Raw genomic sequence first — 22,231 nt, forward strand, 5'->3', positions numbered from 1 at the left:
ATCACTACGGAGGCTTACCGCTGCCTTTCAATCTGTGCCCACTGATCCCTGATTCTAGGCAGGCATTTGAACAGCTGCTGTGCTGTGAGGATTGCTGGAATCGTGCTGCCTCATTGCTCCCTGCCTCAGTAAGAGCTGGGAGCAGCAGCATAAAGGAAGGGAAGGTTGGTGGTTTAGTTGTGTTTCTGTGGACTGGGTCGTTGGATTGGAGCGGAACCATGGCCAAGATGAATGGGAGTCAGCTAAAGGCAATCTGGCAGTCTGTGATCAACATTATATACAGTAATGTAATGTGGATTACTGACAGCCATTGCATTCCAGATGATTAGTTCAAAAACATATTGTAGCCTATAAAACATCATATCAAATCACTTTATTTTGTTTATGTTATGTTGTGATTATTGTTTTGGTGGAACACATACCAATAGAATTGAGCGCACCATTTCCTACTGAACTTTTTTGAAGCCTATAATCTGCACCATCAGAGGATTAACTGTTTAATTAAAAAAAGTTATATTCCAATTTCCAAACCATCTGCCACTACGACGCTGCTTCACTGCACTTTGCCTTTGTGCGAGACTTTGTGAAGTACTGTTTTCTCAACGTCTGGTCCGGGGGCCACCCGGGGTCCAAATGGACCCTTGTGGGTCTGTAATAGCCTGGTTCCAGCCGAATCTGCCTTTGCAAAATCGCATCGCACTTTAGCCCTCGGCAGATTAGGTCTGGCCCCCATCCATAGAGATTCCATTTCTCTCCCTCCGCAGTGGTGTAGAGCCAACCAGGGCCCAGTATCCAAATGTGGGCGGGCTTATCACCTTATTTGGAGCAATGACGTACAAGGAAGCACTGCTCTGATTAGTTCGTGAACAAGGAAGCACTGCTCTGATTGGTTTAGGTCTAACCAATAGAGTCCGCTTGGATCTTTTTGTAAAAATCTATCGTTGATAGGGACCAGACTAATATCCACGCAGTGTGTCGTGTGATATTGTCTGGCCACGCGAGGCTAGGTCTGTAACTCTGAGAGTGTACAAATGGAACAAAATGGATCCGTAATTGTACACTCTCAGGGTTAAATAAACACTGATAATTTTATAATATAATAATTTACAGTCTAGATTGAGGTCCCAGGTATAAAAATAAATAGTATCAAATGGGGTACTGTGGCCTAATATTAAACTGGGGGTCCTTGAAACGAAAAAAGGTTGAGAATCGCTGATGTAAGCTCATGCAGCCGTGCAGCTGTGGATGGGTGCTCTGGAGCTCTCCGGAGACTCTCATCATACACCCACATGTAACTATTGTTATATTATTAGTAGGGGAGCAACGGTACACAAAATTCACGGTTCGTTTCGATATTTTGGTGTCTCGATTCGTGTCACAAAAAAAAAAGAAATGTCCTTGTTTTTTCTTTATTTGTAATTTATTAAAACTACATATTTTTTGTTTTAACTTTAAACAATACCCAACTTCTAGGGCAGTGGTTCTCAAAGTGGGGTCCGCAGACCCCCAGGGGTCCTTGAGGTGGTTCCAGGGGGTCCCCAGCAAAATTATTTAATATAGCATCAAAATCTGTTTATCCACTTTAACCCTATATACATAGGCTATTTGACAATCTGTGGGGTAAAAGAAATGCACTGTAGAAGCTATTTCACAATACAGTATTAAGGACATTGAGGTAGAAAAACAAGCGCTCCTCTTCCCCAACACTCCACTGAACGTGGAGAGGTGTTGTTGTGAATGGGTATGGTGCACCATCTTAATATGTTGGTGTGAAACTCTGTATTTTAGTTCTGCAATAAATAAATAAAATCGGTACGGGCCGTCAGGTTCGGTACGGGGCCGTTCGGTTCGTTACACCGGTTTGGATCGGTATTTTGCACACCTTATTGAAGTGTAAGTAACACACAGAGAATGCTGTTATTTAAACACTTCAACTCTACATACTTAGCTGACCCGGGTCCCCCAGGGCTCTATACTAGCTCTGCAAATGGCAGATCATAAGATCACAACGCAGCACAACACCACGTGGTGTGAGCTTGTAGATCGGCTATTTTCAGCAAATGTACGCCGCCAGGATAAGGACGCTAGGCTTCAGCGGTTAATTTAATCACACAGTATGTGAACATGGCAGACACATTATGTCATCAGTGTTTGATATTTATAACTGCACACAGTAAAGTCCTCTGCATTGAACTCGGGAGTGTAAAAACGGCGCCAAAGGGACATGTCCATTGCGATCAGTGCATAGTCCAATCAACATAATGATGTGTGCTAAGTTACTGAAGCAAGACGTTCTTTTCAGACCTATAATAGACTTAGTGCATGATCAGCAATCCCTGCACATTGTAGAACACTTTAAGCTGACATTTGCTGCTTTAAAAAATAAAACCTTGGAGCTGTAATTAATATTAATTCTTCTTAAGCGCCAGCTACACAGTAAAATCCTTGATTTTTTACTGTGTAGCGATTAAAAAATAAAACGTATTGTCACGCTATCAAGTTTTCCCAGACTAGTTTCCCTGGAACTGACAGCACACTGACGTAACGCTGCCACTGTGTGCGTGGTCCTGATAGTGTAAAGCGGATTACAGGGGACGGGGACGGCATACCTCCGAATTCTTCTCCAGCGCCCGACTCTCCATGATCTCATAAGAAGGATCAACTTTGTGTCTTTCCTCTTTAATGTTCAGCCTCTTATCTGTTGGTGAAGGCAGATAAGAAGGGAGATATGTGAGATAAAACTCAGAGCACCAAAAAGCCTGTAAAAGAAAAGGGTGAGGTAGATGATGGCAGAAAAGGACAGTTTAATAATGGGTACAAATGCTAAATTGTGCGTTTGTTTGTTTGTTTTTGGAGTAGACAGTGATGCGGCCAAATTGGCCTCTTGGTATAAACATACAAGTCCCTGCAGAGGCAAAGACGGGAACAATTGAGGAAATAGCAGGGACAGATTTGTCATCTCACTCAGTACCACAGAGATATTACAGAACTGGATATAGCATTACTTTGCTGTCTGCTGCTCCCTTGCGTGTTTGAGGAAAGTGCTGTATTAGTCATGGATAATGGCACCAAGGGTTACATTACAGTGGTGGAAAGTAAGGTAACTAAGTACAGTACTCAAGTACTGTACTTAAGTACAATGTTGAGGTATTTTTTAATTTACTGGAGTATTTCCAATGTTCTATACTTTTACTTCTACTCCACTACAGCATTGGGCTGTTGTGCGCATTGGGCTGTTGTGCGCTTGTAGATCTGCTATTTTCAAAAGATTTGTATACATATTGAACTTGCTGCTGAAATGGGACATTCTGCATAATGAGTACTTTTACTTTTGGTACTTTAAGTATATATTGATGCCAATACTTTTGTACTTTTACCCAAGTACATTTTAAATGCCAGACTTTCTAGATTGTGGTATTGATACTTTTACTTAAGTAAAACATTTCAGTACTTTTTCCACCACATTAGATCTTGGTTTCAGTAGGGCTGTGCGATATGGACAAAATAAAGTATCAAAATATTTCTAATCAATTACTTACATCATATTTTGATATTACGATACGTTCTAGACAGTATCTAGTCCCTTATCGTGATATAATATCGATATATTGTCCAGCCTTAATTTACAGATATAACAACCCGTATGTACAGTATAGTGGCCATCAGTGACCTTCACAGGGCAAATGCAAAAACAACAGTGTCTAAGTGAGTGGAGTTGAATAATGTATTGCTGCTGTATAGCACCTCTAATTACAGTTTATTAATCTTGCAGTAACTTTCAACAATAGCCTTGTGCTGCTCACAGGAATTAATGGTACAGTCAATAGACCGCCGAAGTCTGACGTCATTTACACATCCTTTGTTTGTCTACCTGGTTCGCAGTTTCCCACCCCCGTTCTGAATCCCATAGAGGTATTTAATATCGCGTCAAATAAGAACTGTGTTCCAAAAATAAACAAATGACCACGGCGGGTTGACTCTTATGGATATGAAGCATCAACTGACGGTGAGAAAACGCTAATGTTACTTCCGCCAAATTAGTTACATTTTCGCCAGAAACAGACTGTATCAAATATAAGTGACTGACTATCATAAACTATACAGAACCTCCTCCCTGACAATAACGCCGACATGCGGTGTTTATTTTTGGACCACAATTCTTATATGAGACGATTCTAAGATGACCCAATGTTATTCTCCATAGAGAAATTACTTCCGCAAACCTGGGGATGAACGAGTGACGTCAGGACTTCGGTGCTCTATACATCATGACATTAACATGCAGGAGCAGCACAGACTGCAGAATGCGTGGTAATTAGAGGGAACAAAAGGAAGAAAAAACAAAGGAAGAAAAATGATTTTTTTTTATTGATGTAAGACAGAAGAAAAGGACAGAAACAAAGAATCCAACTCAGAGGACGAATACTTTGAAGAGGAAAACACAAAACCCCATGTGGAGGGCTTTGTTTTGTGCTCAGTTGAAGAAGAAGAAGAAGTAGAAGAATAAGATGAGAAAACAAGAACGAGAAGAAGATGGAGGGAGGGAGGGACCTCTTACCTTCAAAGGTCACTGAATGACCTTTCACCTCCTCCTCACATTGAGGAGCTCCGGCCACGCTCCTCCGTGCTCCTCCAGAACCATGAACCTGTTCCACCTCGTGCTCCAGAGTTTTCCTAATCCAGGCCCCAGACGGGACGGGTTGACCAAAGATGGTGCCGTTCCTCTCACAACCGTGCAAAGTGGAACCGTTATGCTTGGTATAGGCGTTTGCGGGGGTGACGTGTAAGGGACGGCGACAGTTCTGCCCTCTGCACTTAAAACATTTTTCATAAAGGGCTGTTCTATTATCTTGCTGAGAATCAGACGGGAGCGATGCTGCTGTGCACCTGTCGGCTGATTTGGATTCAAGGTCACGTCCCAGCGCCGATTTCATCGACTCGTAGGAGTTCCTTTGGTTGGCCTTTGTCGCCGCGTCTGCCTTCGGGTAACTCAGCAGCTCAGCTATGAGGCTGGCTAACTTATCTCTTCCTTTTTTTGGCTGAGGCGTTTCCTCCGTTTTCTCCTTCTGCGCGTGCTTCTGGGAGCTGTGGGTGGCGCCGTCCTGCGAGCGAGAGGCTGCAGTGTTCTTAGCGGTGAACATCTTGGTGGGTTGTTGTGCGGAGGTGCCGGCGCTGCACGGGGACTTGTCAACACTCTGATCTGCCGGATTGAGAACATGATGCTCTGTCTGGAGCCACAAGTCTTGTTCATGCTGTTCGCTGTGCCTCTTGGGCCAAATGGTAATATATTCTTGGATATCATAAACTATCATATCTAGAGAGCTGTGTCTAATGTGAATCATAATGTAAAGTAATAATAATAATCAAAATAATAAATTCGTTTTGTAGCGCATTTCTTGAACTCAATACAATGTAAAATCCTGAGTGAAAGTTTTTTTAGTTTAATTAACCCTCAGGATTTTACTGTATACATATATGCACTTTGTTTGTGTTTGCCATAACCAATGTTTACAGGGTGCACAAACATAAAGCACATAAATTTTTTGATGAAGACACTTACCTGGTATGGCAGGAATCATTGCACTGCTGGCTGGGGTGTATGGTGTTCCCTGTAAGGTGATGGGGGAAAAGAATTATAAAACAGACCCTGAACTCAATGGACCTTCACACAAACAGAGTTAATTGAGTTTAATTTGTGCAGAACATAAGCTGTACATAAGCATCTTGGGTATTGATTTTTTTCCTTTTCAGAAAATGTTTATAAAGCTCCAAACAGGGGCATAACAGCCATAGTCTCACGTAGCCAAACAATCAGAGATCTACTGTTAATAGATTTATTCATTAAGATTATGCTGCTTGATTCTGATTGGTTCAGTCCTGTTCTAGTAAAATACTCTGTACATACACAACTGGACCGCATTTATCGTTATCACTACACCAACAGCTTGTTTGCAATATTCACCGTACCTTTATATGGATGTATTACCGTTCACAATTTAGTTTTTTCAATGGCAGGGGAGTGCACATTTCCCCCAGTAATTGAAATACATTTGGCTCAAGTCTCTCTTTGAATGCGAGCTGTGAAAAACTTTTATCATGATTTTCATGGTTTGGTGTTTATTGTCACATGTATACATTACAGTTAAAGCAGTATTATAGGGAGTGGAATTCTTGTACTTCAAGCTTCCTCATAGTGTGGATATCAGTAAGATGCTAAAGTTTTTGACAAACTCTGATTTCAAGAGTCAGCTACTAACCTTATTTGCACTGTGGCCATTTTGCTCTTACATCATACTCCGGGTGGTGCTTATCCTTGAGTATGATGTACGTAAGAGCAAAATGGCCACCGTATGAAAAGTGAATAATGATATTCACCACCATATAGTCTCTGAAGAGAGAGAGGTATAGTGCAGCAAAGGTTAAACTTGATTTGAATTAGTAACCAAATGCACTACCAGTAGGTGGAGCTCTATGTGTAGAATATCCCATGAAGTAACCTACCTATTCACATCTCACTGACAACGAGCTATAATTTTTTTGTATGAGGAGCCTGCTTCAAATTCATGTTTATTTATAATTTAATAAAATCAATCAATCAATCAATCAATCAAGCAAGCAAGCAAGCAATCAAGCAAGCAATCAATCAACCATCAACTGTTTTATGTCCAGCCGTTTAATGAAAAACTGTGAAAAATTATGAATTGTCCATTCAAGAACAGTGAGCATGCATAAAATTTAAAATATCATAAACTTGAAACCTGTTAAAGTAAATGATTTGATGTTCTAAAAAATAACGTTTCTCTTGAACTGCAAGTGCAAGGGCGATGGAAATTAGCCTCAAGAAGTCTAGACAGCGGGGAGAAAAACAAGTTCTAAACAATTACTACATCTAAATGAAGTCCAATCAATATCAGTCAAGGGTAAAGCAGCACCCGTTCACAGAAACAAGGCCAACCGACCAACTAAAGGACAGAGGAATACTCCTGCAGCACCAGGAAATTATGCTGCTAAACATCCCACCTGCTAGACAGATGGGCCGTGGGATTGTTATTTGTTTGTCCTGATGGGAAAAAAAACAGGTCATTATTGATAGCTAGCTAGCTACAGAACAGATTATACAGTGATGAGGCCAGTGTTATGCACATCCATATCTGTCGCCGGACAAAATGAACGTAATCAAAAGAAAAGAAAAGTCGGCACAACAGCTTGATGCTCCGAAAAAAGTTTAACTGTGCAAACTCACCAAACAACGTTTCGACCCCAGGAGCAAAATGTTGTTTGCTGAGTTCGCATAGTAAAACTTTCTCAGGGCATCCAGCTGTGCACACAAGCTGCCATAACCATCCCGGTTCGATCCCCGCCTCCGCTTCACTTCGTGTCAAAGTGTCCTTGAGTAACTGCTCCCGGTGAGCATGTTGGTGCTTTGCATGGTTGCCTCCACTATCAGTGTGAATGTGTGTGAATGGGTGAATGTAATGCACATTGTGTGGGTAAAGGTGATATAGAAATAACCTTTTACAATAACCGTGAGTTAAAGGATAACACTTTTGTGAAGCTCAAAGTACTGCTACTTTGTAGCAGAGAGTGAGACCAATATTTTTTCAAACAATATTTGTATGTAAGTCATCTTTTTGAAAACAACATGCATGCATTAAGACATAGACGGGATAATTATAGTGTACACTGTACCTTAAATCCTCCACAGGCTGAGCAGATCGTGAAGATAGTTTTTGAGGCAGGTGTGAGAGAGCTGCAAATCCGGCAGGAGTCCGGATGCTGGCTGTCGCAAGAGGGCGCCACTTTGCTTTTCTTATTTTCCCCCGATGGCTCTTGTGGAGGTCCAGTAGTCGGCTGTGTATCAGCAGTGTCCGAGGGGCCACTGGTAGCCACAGAGCAACATTCACTGCCCACTGATGGCTCCGAGGAGTCCACTGGCTGGCCAGCACAGTCTTTAGTTGCGGTGTGGGGTTCAGTCTCTTTGGTGGTACCTCCACTTCCCTCCTGTAACACGTTCCTGGGTGTGTCGTAGAGGTACCTGAGTGATGTGGGCACTTGGTATTCGTGTCCTGGAACTGGCGGGCAGGTACAGGGGCTCAGCTCTGCAGCCAAGTGAGGGGGCAAGGTCAATAGAGAGCCAAATTCCTCCCCGGGGGCAATATCCAGACTGCCTGTGTAGGACGAGAAGCTCCCAGTGTAAGATGAGTGGCTTCCCGTGGCTATCCCACTGTCGGACGAGCTCTGGCGACCGATCTCCTGAAGTTGACGCGGCACGGCCTTCGAAGCAGCACGGCATCCACCTCCCTGGCTGATGGAGAGTTTCTCTGTGCTGCTCTGCAAAGCCACTTTGGGCCCCGTCTGAGCAATGTTGTCAGAGGGGCTAGAGGGGCCGGTGGCCGGTTCGGTCCAAATGGCCAGCCGGCTGCCAATGCTGCAGTCTGAGTGGCTTGTGTCAGAGGCGTCAGAAGAGCCTGAGATGCTGCGGTCGTCTCCTGCCACGCACGGGTTGTACACAGATAGGGCTGCCAAAGAGAACATGAACAATACTGTTTAACAATTCAATTTAATCACTTAAACCATTTATACTTAGTTGACTGGGGACCCACAGGGCTGTATACTAGGTACCGCTCCTTTTTTCCCCCTCAACACCAAATCTCTTTGCCGAAGATGCTGTCATTTTGCCATATGTTCACCCCAGAATAGGGATTCGAGGGTTCATGTGAATAACCGATATTTTAATTTCTTTGTTACTTCTCAGCCATGTCTCCCACTACTATTCACCACATAATAAACACCCTAAATCAAGCTTATGGATCGTATTACATTGCAAACTCAATTTAAAAGCAACAACAGTGTTATTAAAAGTCAACGTGTTATTTATGGAGTTATTTTGAGGGAAGAGTGCTTGCTGCAGTACATGCTAAAAAATGATGATAGTAAATGCTTGGGATTAGTAAAAAAATAAAGAAAGAATCACATTACACATTACAGTTAAATCAGTATTATAGGCAGTGGAATTCACTTCTGGATGAGATGTGGGGAAAACAAATCATTGTGTCTTCCACTGCCTTATCGCAGCAGACAGCGGAAAGGCAGCTAAGAGCACTCAGGTCCTAACAATGGTCTCCTGTCCTGCTTTGAATTATGTTTACAGTGGGGGTCTGTGGGGGTAAGAGAGCATGTAATATAGTGGGGGTAGATGGAGGGCATTACATCCTGGCAAGGCCCACCTGTGCTGCTTCGGTGAGACAGCATGCTCAGTCGTTTCTCCAGCTCTTGGGCCTCATGGTTCGCCTTCTCCTCTGAATATGCCTGGTTGGCACAGGGATCTGTCAGAGAAAGCACATATTGTAATGATTATTGATATATAGGCCTCTATAGACCAATTATTTGTATACAAACATTGAGACTGTCCGTGCGCATAAAGGTTGTATTTGCAACTCAGTTATTTTGAGAAGCGCTCGTTTCGGTTCACTCAACGTCCTGTGTATGAGGCTTGTGAGGAGCGCCCAAGGGAATTGCTCGATCAGCCCGACAAGGAACCCTGGGGCTGACACCCTTATCCACAGTGACAGGAATTCCTTAGATTTAGGATCATTAACATTACCAGGGACTAAGACGTCTTGCAGATGTAAAAGTTGTAATTACAAACGTTTTCAAACTTTTTGTGCCCAAGGCACATTAAGGGCCTTAAGGGCAAGTCAAAATCTCAAGGAAGACCTGATTTATATCTGTGCAAAATAGCCTCTGAAACACATGTTATCACTCCTATCAGTATGTCAACATTTTAGATTGAATGATGATATGGGGGTGTGATAGTTGAGGGGTTAAGGTTGTGATGCCTGACAGCGAGTCCACGGTTTGATTCTCAGGCCCGGTGGACCTTTGCTTCATGTCACTCCCTGACTATCTCTCCCCGTTTCCTGTCTCCTTTCTCTCTACACTGTGACTATAAAAAGGAAACAAAAGACCCCCAAAAATAACAAAACATTTGTATTTACATTTGCCTATAATGACAAAACCAAAATAGGGACGCCAGGTTGACAATGGTTAAAATATAGTGTCTAACCCTAACCCTAACCATTTGGGAACCACTGCATCAGACACTAATCCCGACTGAAAATCTTCTCATCGTCATTTTGCACAGGGGCTTCAAAGCCTGTTAATCACAGAGGTAAGTCAGCGAGGCGGTCAACCATGCGCTGACGTCACTGGGAACATATGGGATCTAACGAGTGACGCAGTTGAGCCTGAATTTGTAGCGGCGGTGACACAGAGACAGCTGTGAAAACATGCTGCTGCACACATACCGTGACCCGCAAATACCACCACCCATTTGGGGTGCTATGTCTTTGTGGCGTACACAACGCACATCAACACAACAGATAAAATTAGTCATGCTGTAGCTGAAGGTTAATTTACACTTCGTCATAACAGTGTTTTTCTCTTGGAAACCATATTTTCGGCTGGCAACGCAGTCATAGACGGAATTCCTCCAGAGTAGAGGTGGCGTGTGGCGCCCCCTGTGTGGGGTCCGGTCCCCAGGGGACCGGTTGGAAGGGCAGAGAAGGGGGTCACACAGGGGAACACCTTGCAGTGTTTGTGCAACACCAGTGCGTATTAATAGCCCGACTACTACCACATGCCCCCACCGGTATGCTCGTAGCTGCAGGCGCGGGTAAAGACCACGTCCCCTGGACCACCAAGGTCAGCTGCTAGCGCTGGCATCGATTGGTTTGATCTTCCCGTGTCTTCCAGGAATAATATGGCACAAGTAACTTTACCTCGGCCATCTGCAAACGGTTAACCACTTTCAATACCTGGCATCCCTATTTGGGATACCTGGCATCCCTTCATTAGGTGAAGTTTTTTTCTTCTAATTTTTCTCAAAAATAACGAGCTTCGTGCGCCACTGCATGCAAGACTTCATCATCGTTTGATGAAGTATAAAATAGTGCTTAATTGGTTAAGGTTGTGCTGCTGACCTCATGCAATCACGGCACTGACTGATGTAAGAGACCTGTGTCTACCCTTTCTTTTAAAGAAAAGACAATTAGCTGGAATGAGCGAGCCGTCCAATTTCTGGTAACAGTCTCTTCCTGTCGTGCGTTGCCCTGTGTGCAGTGGTGGGCAGTAACAACGTACATTTACTTGAGTACTGTACTTAAATAATGTTTTTGTGTATCTGTATTTTACTTATTTGTAATTTTGGATACTTGTGACTTTCAGCCCATTACATTTCAAAGACAAATATTGTCAATTTTACTCCACTACATTTCTAGGAATGAAATTAAGCATTATAAATTAACCACTTCAGCCGTATTTCAAATATAGTGAAAATAGCCTATCTACAACGAGCTTGTAGATTTCTGAAAATCTTCCACATTTTGGGCGGAAAATGTTGATACATTGATATGAAAAAGAAAATGTACTTTGTAATTTGTACTTTTGAATACTGCAGTATTTTTTTAAAAGCAAGCACTCCAGTACTTTAACTCCAGAACAAATCTGATTGAGCACCTTTAGTTGAATAATATTTGACCAGGTGTATCTATACTTTGAATAAGTACTGAGGGTTCAGTACTTTGTCCACCACTGCCTCTACGCAACAGAGAGAGGGTTGTTGATAATAATGTGGGTGCGTTAGAGCAGAGGCACAGGGGGGGAGACAGAGGGGAGAGAGAGGGAGGAAGGGATGAGGTATGTGAACAAGCAAGTGACGCAAACAAATTGACAAGAGGGGCTGGAGATCAGATGAGCCAGTGAGTCAACAAAGCAGAGATGAAAAGAGGGAGATGGACAGTTTCAGTTTCGAGTTTCGAGTGGGAAAAGAGAAGAATAATTATGAGTGGGGGACAAGGGCTGACAAGGGCCGAGGGATATGAGAGAGAGAGAGAGAGAGAGAGAGAGAGAGAGAGAGAGAGAGAGAGAGAGAGAGAGAGAGAGAGAGAGAGAGGGGAGACTGGAGGGAGAGGAGACTGGATTGAGAGGAGACTGGAGGGAGAGGAACATGAAAAAGTGTGCATGAGTGGGGTGGGGGGGGGGGGGGTGGAATCCTGTGGATGAGGTTACAAACATGCTCAGAGTGATTAGAAGGGTTTGGGTGCTCTGCTTGTGTGAACCGTGACTTTGACCTCTCGCTCTCTCTCGCTCTCTCTCTCCCTCTGTCTCTCACTCACTCTCTCTCTCTCTCTCCTGACATCCCAACTGCTATTTATTCTCCTACGCACCAACAATAATAGGAGTATGAGCTCAACTTCTGATAGGGCATAGCGATGTGAGAAAAACAAGAATACCCACAAGCCCACAGCTGCCAACCCCAATCTCACCACTGCAGTAGTTTCACATTGGATGATAAGTATGAGAAATGCAAGTCTGGAATATAAAAGTCTCCAGGCTAAATGAGCTAGTGGGGAAAACATGTTGTTTTGTTGGGTATTGCCTGTAGCATTATGTGGCTTCTCACATCTGGAAAAAGACTAATTTATATTTATGTCACATTAGATCTATGCAATGTGAGAGAGTATCTAGTCAAGATGTGCAGGATTGAGCAAGACATTGAGTGCATTAGATTAGAGGTTATTGATCTGTTCTCCAAATGATAGTTTATTTAGGTTTCTCTGATGAGTAAGTCAAACGCTCTCACACACAAAGTGAGAGTGGCTGGAGATAAAAGCAGATCTGTAATGTATGATGTAGATATATATGGCAGTCAGTGTTTTAGGATTGTTTTGTTCTAATAGAGTTTTGACTAAAATTACAGAGTACAGAGTAAACTCCAAAGACTGTACAAATGGAACCGCACTGTGTGTGTATTTGGAAACGTCTTTCCTGCAAGGTTGGCCAGTATAGTTTGCAGGTTCCATGAGGGGATAATTCCAATTGAACTAGATTTGTCATGATTGGAATAGGCCTACTTGAATAGGCCCAATTTAACTAATCACTGTGACCAACCGAGAAAATTACTCAATCTCCCCCCTGCGCTGGACATAAGTTGGTTGACCTTTGTTCACTGATTAAAAGATACACAAATCATTATCCTTGACCCACATGGTCTTAATAATGCAAAATTAATAGTGTCCCGTCTCGTGCATGGTATCACATCATTTCAAGTCTTGCGTGTTTTCACGATCAGACAGACGGCGAGAAAATTACGGTTGCCCTCGTCAAGTAAAACAAACATGAAAGACAATAAAGCAATCAGTAGGCTACATGATAAAAAGACTACATGATTAAACTGCACTGGAATAAAAACAATAAAATGTTACTGCGTATACACAGTAAAATTGTCAATGTAATTTCAACTCTGAAGAGTGAGCAGAATCTTATAGCCCTTTCTCTAGCACATGGTGAAGAGATGGTGATGAGTAATTCCCTGGAAGCATGAGACCAGAGTGATACTGGCAACGTGTGCAGCAGTACAACATGTTTGGTCAAAGTCACAGCCAAATTTGAACGCTAATAAAATCTGCCAAATGTGTTCCTATGAGAATACATTTTCCTCCTTTCCAGGCTGCAAGTAATGATCATTTTCAAAATTGATTGACCTGTCCATAATGTTTAAAGATTTGTCGACTAATCTATCTATGCAATTAAAATGGTCGTAACATACGGTCGGTAATACAAATTATGTAAATGCTCATCATCATATCTATACCCAAAACAGGCATCTTGAAATGACTAAATATGTTTATCTTGTAGTTATAGACAAACCCTTTATTTCATATTATGGAACCAAGACAAACTGATTTTGGTGAAGTTGCAAATTGCGTCACTAAACTGACTAGTCTGTGATTTCAGTGTAATTGGATTCATTTTCTGTCAATTGAACATTCGATTACGGCTAATTGTTTCACCCCTGGCTGCCTGGCAACAAATCCCCTAACCTGATGTGTATAGATTTCTCAGGTCAGTTAGTGTTCCATGCAGTCATTGCAGCTAAGCAGCATTAAACACCTCTGGTACTGACCCGGCAGAACTGGCTGGAGTCCATAGGGGCCCCTGGAGGGAGAGATGCCCCTGACGATGCAGTCAAATAGAAAGCTGATCTGCTCACCCTCCGTCGACGCGAGGAAAAACACACCAGCCCCTGTATGGACGGACACACACACACACACACACACACACACACACACACACACACACACACACACACACACACACACACACACACACACACACACACACACACACACACACACACACACACACACACACACACAGTATCAGTCTCTTCAGTCCCTTGTGATTGTGGATTATATTTTTCATTCCGGTGGTCTCTGAAATTGGCCTGACCAGAACAAATCCTAACTTGAGATTCTGGTGTGGATATACTCTGCTCCCATACAAACAATGCAGCAAGCAAGACAACGAAAACAGTTATTACTAGAGTTATTGGTATTGCTCCCTTGACAGGAAGCACTTTTGTTGTCTATGCTGTTGCATTTTAGGCTTTATGTTGCCTGCTTGGTAGCATTAAAAGTTAAAATGTTTTCAAATGCATACTGAATTATATATTTATTATATATTTAAACATTTACATCATGACACAGTATCTTGGCTTGTTTTAGAACATTTTAGATTGAACATTTATGAGCAAAGAGTGTGTAGCGGAGGCCCTCTTAATCTCCGTTACATTACAGGATTTTGGAAGTATATGTGCATATGTCAGGGGATACACAGTACATTTTATGATATTGCACATGATTAATAAGCATGAGACAAGCATGATGATAATCTTTATTGAAGGTCTGTTTGGCATGCAGGTGTGTTCCAGACATCGGGGGAGAGGGAGAAGTGGCTGTGAAAGACATTAAACACCAGAGTTTAGAACGGTTGTTCTATGAATTAGTTTTGTGTCACTTAACTGACAGAATCGGTGGAGTGATATAAAATAAACACATGAATATGGTAGTGGTAGTTATGATAATGGTAACCTGAGTTCTAAGAATGTACTGTAAATGTCATGGCTATGTTTCTGCTCAACACCTGTCCTCTCCATAGAGTGGTAACCAGAAATCCCGCCCATTCACTTCTATGGAGTTGCTCGCCCAGCACATACTCCCTTTTACCCCCTTCTTCCGTGTTGGGGACGATGACGTCGCAGGGCTCCTCCACGTCATAGAGTTATGTCTCGCATGCGCAGTAGTGTCACCTCCGTGCGCAACCCAGTGCACAAGCTCGAAACAGTTCAAAACAGTTTTTGCTCGTTCATGTATCAGGCCCCAGCTGCACGTCCAGAGTTGGCCACCAGGAGGGCTGAGCTTCGCTTATACCTCTTGGTTCCAAGGTTATTACTGTAAGAAGAACTACTGCCTACTCCACAGCGGTGCATCCGGCTTTGTTGAGCATCTACACGAACACAATTGGCCCGTGCCCACCTGCCAGCGGGGAGTGTTGCGTGGGAGGAGTAGGACGAAGGCTCTACGTCTCTAAAGGCTCTAAAAAATATAATTGGCAACTCTACATTAAAAAATTAAATAAAAGAATAACTACTGCCAAGCCAGAAACGATACATGGTGCTGTGTAGATGCCTCAATATTGGTCCACTCCTGTCTCCTACTTCAAGGGTGCATGAATAAAGAGTCCCCGGAGAAACAAGAGCTTAGGTTATGGTTCCGGGAGGGTTCCATCAGATAGGATTGTGCAGAGGGTGGGGAATAGGTTGCAGATTGATGTTTGTTGGTTTTATTGTGGTGTTTGGGCCCCAAACTTTGGGGGGTGTAATTAATATGTGTGTAGAGATGTAATTTAGGGGTTTTGATAGTAGGTATATTGTTGGGTTTTGTATTGGGGGGTTTTATGTGAACTAGGTTATGAGCACCTGAGGGTGGGGAGTATAAAAGGCCGCTCTCTGTGCCATTCTGTAACTAGGGCTGGTCAGAGTAACATGTGCCTGGAAGACATGGTTTTATTGTTATGATCTATTGTTATGGACACTGTGATTTTTTTGGAATAAAGGCCCACCATTGGGGTTTGACATATTTCCTGCCTCTGCCTCACTTATGGTCGTGACCAGCCGGCTCGGTCAATCCAACAAAGTGTCGTCAAATGGCGACATAAATCTTTAAAGGTTAATGGCCATTGCTCTCTTGAGACCTTTGACCTCCCTCAAAGTGCCTAACCACCCAACCTGTTGTCTATCCCTAAAAAGCAGTTTGTCACCAAGAAGACAGTCCTTAAAGTTGTCACCCTGTCCCTATAAGACCACCCATGCCAGGGCTGACCTCAATCACATTCCACACACTCCCCTGGCCATGAATCACAGGTTTGGGTCACTAAAGTGTCTACACCAGTGGTTGACCGCCAGGGGGGTCCCCACATGACAGTAAAGTGGCAATTTAAGGACTTTTAAGACCTAAAAAAAAGAAAGAAAAAAAAAAAGACCAGTACTGCATCAAAAGTAAACCAACAAACTATACTATAAAAACTGACGATCTACAAGCTCGCAACGCGAGGCGTTGTGGATTGTAGATCTGCTATTTTCACAATATTTATCAGTGGAACCGAGCCAAACTAATGCCTCAACTCCTACAGTTCCAAGTGCTTGTCAGGGTGGGGGGGGGGGTCCCCAGTTCAAATATGATTATTTTGGGGGGTCACAGCCTGAAAAAGACCTTTATTGATCCCATGGGGGAAATTCAGTCACCAGAGGCAGCACAGCCGCTGATATACAGTTAAGATACATAACTGATTCACAGCAACATAATTGTTGCCTTAACCACATTTAGCCCTTGTGTCCCTATTTTCGGCATGAACATTTTCCGTATAAAAACAACTAACAAGTGTGCCATTTGTCATAATGATAATATGACAAATATGACTCTTTTTAACACATGGTGTTTCATAGTTTCAGGGATTGTTCTGGAAAGGCACATAATATATCAAAAACATTTCACAATATCAACAGTGGGTGACCCAGCATCAGCTGTTTCTCAAAGCTACTGAAGCTTTGGGCTACAACAAAAACAAGAACAGGTGGGGAAAGCGCATGGAGGTTTATGACATAATACAGATGCTATGAGGAATCAAAACAAGCCATGTGAACTTTGACAGACTCGCTATCTGCACTGTGATTAATTGGAAATGTCAGTTTGACTCCAAAATAAGGAAACAAATTATAAGAACTTAATTTTTCATAGCTACAGCAGTACTGGTTCAACTTTTTGAGATATTGAATGATAGGCAATGATTTTAATTTCTACAAAATAACACATCATTCAGCCTTAATTGAAACCACGGTACGACTGCATTGATGTAGAGACCCTTGACGCCAAAAGAAGCGACAGCAACGTTTGTTAAAAGTAATTGCAATTGATTAAAAAACAGGTTCTCAAACTGCGTCAATGGGAGCAGTGACGACATTTCCAAAAATCTAGTGACTCATGCAGTTGGTAAATTAAATCTTATTTCTGCAGGAGGGCGGTAAGTTTGGCTTCTTAATTTTTCTTTTACAAAATATAGAATCTCATGATTAACAAGTTAACAACACCATCTCATAATCAACCACTTAAACCCCAATGCCCCTTATTCTGGGGGGGGGGGACATTCGTCAGAAATAGCCAATCTACAAGCTCTTTACAAGCTTGTAGTACTGTAGATCTGCTATTTCTGGCAAAGAGATTGTGTGTAGAAGGAAACAAGAGCAACTCAGATCTGTTTCACTAAGAATAGAGGATTTATGTGGTTTAAGGACACCACCACACTTGGATAATTATGAAAAAGCAGAGTGCTGTTCTTGCGAGGCCCTGTGTCGTGGAGCCTTCCAACGTCTGAATGGGTTTTTGTGAAAGTATATGGAGATAATGGAGGTCAAACTAATGCAGGTATCATTACATTGTAGAATACCGACGCTATTAAGCCACCTTGCTAGTGCTGATACATTAACCAGAAGCCAGAGGTCCAGTAACACTGTCCCCTCAGTCATCCACGTGCTGTGGATAAACTGTGCTGGGATTACGTATCCCAGGAATGCGCGCCCTTCAAGACTCACAAACATCGAGAGGTGTCGTCATGGGCAGCGCACATATCACGCACATTATTCCCTGTTCTGGAAAAGAGGACCTGTTAATTCATTTATTTATATTACTTGTTGCTATTTTACATTAAATGGAATGGCCCTCTTAACAACGTAAGCCCTATTTTATATAAAATGTGGAACATTTAGTACAATTTTGTACAACTTGAATGACATGACCAAAATAGGGATCTCGGGGGTTAAAGTGGTTAATATTGAGCTGCATCTCAAAGCCGACGTCCAATTCAAGCTAAATAAATCACAAGTCACATTCTTGAGTCTCATGTTTCCAGAGGGGTCATCGTGTATCCACATCCCTGTGATGTCCGCGGCAATCTGGCACTCTTGTCGAAGTTGTCGTGCCTGTCTCCGTCCACTCCAGGTGTTGACATGCATGCGCTCGTCTACCCTTTAATGATTTCGTATCTATTCCAAGATGGAAAACTGTGCAGTGGTGGGAAGTAACTAAGTACCTTTACTTAAGTACTGTACTTAAGTACAATTTTGAGGTATTTGTACTTTACTTGAGTGTTTCCAATTTCCAATACTTTTACTTCTACTCCACTACATCTCGGATCCAACATTTTTACTTTTACTCCACTACGTTTATTTGAAAACTTTAGTTACTAGTTACTTTGTAGATTCGTATTATTATTACAAAACATACATTAACCACTTCAGCCATTTGAAAATAGCCAATCTACAAGCTCACAATGCGTCGCATCGCGACGCATTGTGAGCTTGTAGATCGGCTATTTTCAAAAGATTTGTATACATTTGAAAACTTGAAATGGGATATTCTGCATAATGACTACTTTTAATTTTGGTACTTTAAGTACATTTTGATGCCAATACTTTTGTTTTTTTACCGAAGTACATTTTGAATTCCAGACTTTTCCTTGTAACAGAGTATTTCTATATTGCAGTATTGATACTTTTACTTAAGTAAAAACATTTGAGTACTTTTTCCACTACTGAAACCGTGCTATACCTTGTTGCAGCCCCACACTCGCTGCTCTGACGGGTAACATAAGCCGGGGGGCTGACGTGTGTGTAGTACTGCACCAGTACTCTACTGGAGTTTGTGTCTAACGAGTGTGATCGTTGTTCTCCTTCAAGTCCTCCACAGCAAAGGCTAAAAGGGAACCGAACAATTTCCCAGCAGCCAGCTTAGCATTTCGCCCCACAAGAGATGTGTTCAGACAGCCATATCTCCAGTCCGAGGAAACAAGCCCCACATTGATGTCACTAACAAATGCATCTCAAGACTCACTTTAACCCATTCAATCCGGGAACGCATCCGTGTCATTTTAAGATTTCTTTGGCTGTTCAAAAATAGCAGATCTACAAGCTCACAGCGCGACACAGAGAGCTGTGCAAAGCTTTGAATATATATATTTTTAAAGCGAACATTTGTAACTAAAATCTTTGCTTCTGGGGGTCCCTGGAACAAAAAAAATTGAGATGGGGGCCCGCGCGGCCAAATACACATCTAAAAATATAGCAACAGTATGTTGCTATATCAGTGGTGTAGGTCATTCACAACTAATGATTTTTACTAGTCGACTCATTTGACCAAGTAGTAGTCGACTAGTCGAAATTTACATAAAAAGAAAAAATTACAAAACATTTTTTTTGTAAAAAAAATGTAATGCCATCCTACTACTATATTACTATTATTATTATCCTCCTGCCCTTATTTTTATGGCGTTTTAAGGGAAGCGCTTCTGGCACAGCAGCACAGCACCACAGCAGCGTCTCCAAGGATCCCCATTGCCCAATAATAGGCTTTTATGGGGCATACTTTTGACCGCCTTTTGATAAAAAATGAAGTCAGGAGGATAATAATAATAGTAAGATGGGCCATTACTATGGCATTAAAACAAATGAAAAAAATATATATATTCGACTAGTACCAACAAGGTCGACTAGTGGTTATACTAGTCGACGTGGTGAAAGCCCTACAGTGGTGCTTTTTCATGTCAAGGACCCCCAAAATTATATGTATTTGGCAACAGACCCCCATCTCAAAATATGTTGTTCCAGGGACCCCCAGAAGCACAGATCGGAGTAAAAGAAAATCGCTTTAAAACATATATATATATATATATACTGTATATTCAAAGATTTGCACAAATATTCACGGCGCCGCGCTATGAGCTTGTAGATCTGCTATTTTTGAATAGCCAAAGAAATCTTAAAATGACACAGACGCGTTCCCGGTCTTAATGGATTAATGTTTCATAGAACTCTGGTTGTGACCGCCTGGGGGAGACCAGCTCAACGAGCAGAGAGAAGGGAGACAAACAGTGACTGCAGTTCATTCCTCTAATCCTGATATTGACACATTATGTTCTCTGCCTTGAGAAGTGCAGTTGGAAAGAAGTTACGCAGAGAACGAACACAACTCTAGAGAAAATGTTCTGTGAAGGCATGACAAATTCAACCTCCAAAATGAGAAAATGCTTTCAAAGAAAAGTAGAAATGCACAAAATGAATCATAGGGCTACATAATCATTGTACTTTAACTGTACTGAATCCTCTGAGTGCATGAACCACAAGACTGCATTTTACAAATTGAAACTAAAAGTGATTATCCTTAAACTTGGGCAACTGGAGCATGAAATAATTGTCATGGTTTTTGCAATGTATTCTAAAATATTACCTCTATCTCTCAATGAATCTTTTTAGTACTTATGAACTGTTTATTTATAAACACTTCATAAATTATTCATGAACCAATGGGCAAGTAATGTGGATGTTTCATGTTCCACGGTTGCTTTAATACAGGTTGCCATGTGATAATGATAATCGAATGCATCAAAACGAGCCATCAACTGATTGGTGTAGGACAATAAATTGGGAGTTCTTATGTTCTCAAGACCACTGGTTCAAATCAACACATAATGTCTGCATGCCATGTTTTTATCATGACTATCAATTTACCTTGGAACAATGTATTTAATTTTCCAATAACCGCAAGGACTACAATGGTGTATTCAATCAAATTTCCTTTTGTTGACCAAAAAAGGACAGCAGGCCTAAAACCCCAGCTTCTCCTGGATGCCAGATCATCAGGAGAGGCACACAGTGGCCATATACCCATGTCATGAGGTCATGCTCTGACATCACTCCGTGACGTCACAAGCTCACGAGGGAGAAACCGTGACAGTAGCACTCAATACGTCGGCAGAATGACATGTAAAACAAGCTGTCTACCCCCTGGAAGTTTTTGGAGTGTCGTGTGGCCTTCTTTCCAGACAGGAACTGCTTTCAGGAATGGCACACATAAATGTTTTGTTGGGGGGTGGAGATTGAAAATCGCCTGGACTTTTTGGTAAAGAAATGTAAATAACTGTGTGAGTGTGATGGATGATGTTTCTTTTTTTCCCTCTGGTTGCCAGTTCTTGGTAGAATTTTCTTTTCTAAAAGTCTAAAAAGCCTACAATACTTGTGTGGTATAAATAAAGATCTGTGACATTCAATTTCCGCCTAGTTTTTTCTTTTGTCATTATTGTCATAATATCACCTTTTATACATTCATGTGACATCAATACAACCATCTACTGATAGCATGGGTTGTCCTGAAAAAATATATGTATATAACTTGATTGTACATTACGGGGCTGATGTTTTAAAAGCATTTTTACACAAGAATACCAGGCGAACCAAAAAATAGGTAAGAAATTACCCAAGACCCCAGAGTTAAAGGACTAGACCACTTTGGAAGAGGTTTGGGTTGTGTAGTTACCTTGCCATGATGTAACTCTAAATGTGGGCAAGAAATTAAAAAGAATTGCTCCATGGACTAGAAATTGATCATTCTAAACATGCTCCCCATTGACATCCATTGTACGGTGAAGAGGCTCAGGAGGAGCTCTTTTAGCCCGTAAACGAAGCAAACAAAGTTGATTCTGACAATATAGAACCAAACCTGGTATTTATTTATTTTTTATAGAAATTTTAACTTCCTGTTGAGTTTGTTATTTTTATTAGGAAGAAAACCCAGACTGGATCCACAGATTTGGATATTCAAATAGTAAAATCAACAGGAAATAAAGAATTAAAAAGAAGTTACCTCTCCTGTGTTTCACTATTACTGCTGTTGAACTGCAGCTATGAATCCTGTATTTCTCCAAAAGGATCAATAAAGGTTTCTCTTATTTTATCTTATAAATGCCTCTAAATGTGGCCATTTAGCGCAGACTTAACAAACAA

General features: G+C 41.8%; 1 protein-coding gene across 1 annotated transcript in view; it reads right to left on the reverse strand.

Annotated features, from left to right (window-relative positions):
• LOC308101477 (protein Dok-7-like) overlaps positions 1 to 22,231 on the reverse strand; it is a 41,432-nt gene that overhangs the window by 11,376 nt on the left and 7,825 nt on the right. The window contains exons 5-9 of the mRNA XM_080450894.1: positions 13,967 to 14,086; positions 9,228 to 9,326; positions 7,690 to 8,519; positions 5,561 to 5,609; positions 2,610 to 2,698 (exon numbers count right to left, since the gene is read on the reverse strand). Coding sequence (XP_080307020.1) covers positions 2,610 to 2,698; positions 5,561 to 5,609; positions 7,690 to 8,519; positions 9,228 to 9,326; positions 13,967 to 14,086 — 1,187 coding nt within the window. The remainder of the gene's footprint in view (positions 1 to 2,609; positions 2,699 to 5,560; positions 5,610 to 7,689; positions 8,520 to 9,227; positions 9,327 to 13,966; positions 14,087 to 22,231) is intronic.

The sequence above is a fragment of the Gymnoscopelus braueri genome (assembly GCF_963280865.1).
Source record: "Gymnoscopelus braueri genome assembly, chromosome: 15".
Lineage (NCBI taxonomy): Eukaryota > Metazoa > Chordata > Actinopteri > Myctophiformes > Myctophidae > Gymnoscopelus > Gymnoscopelus braueri.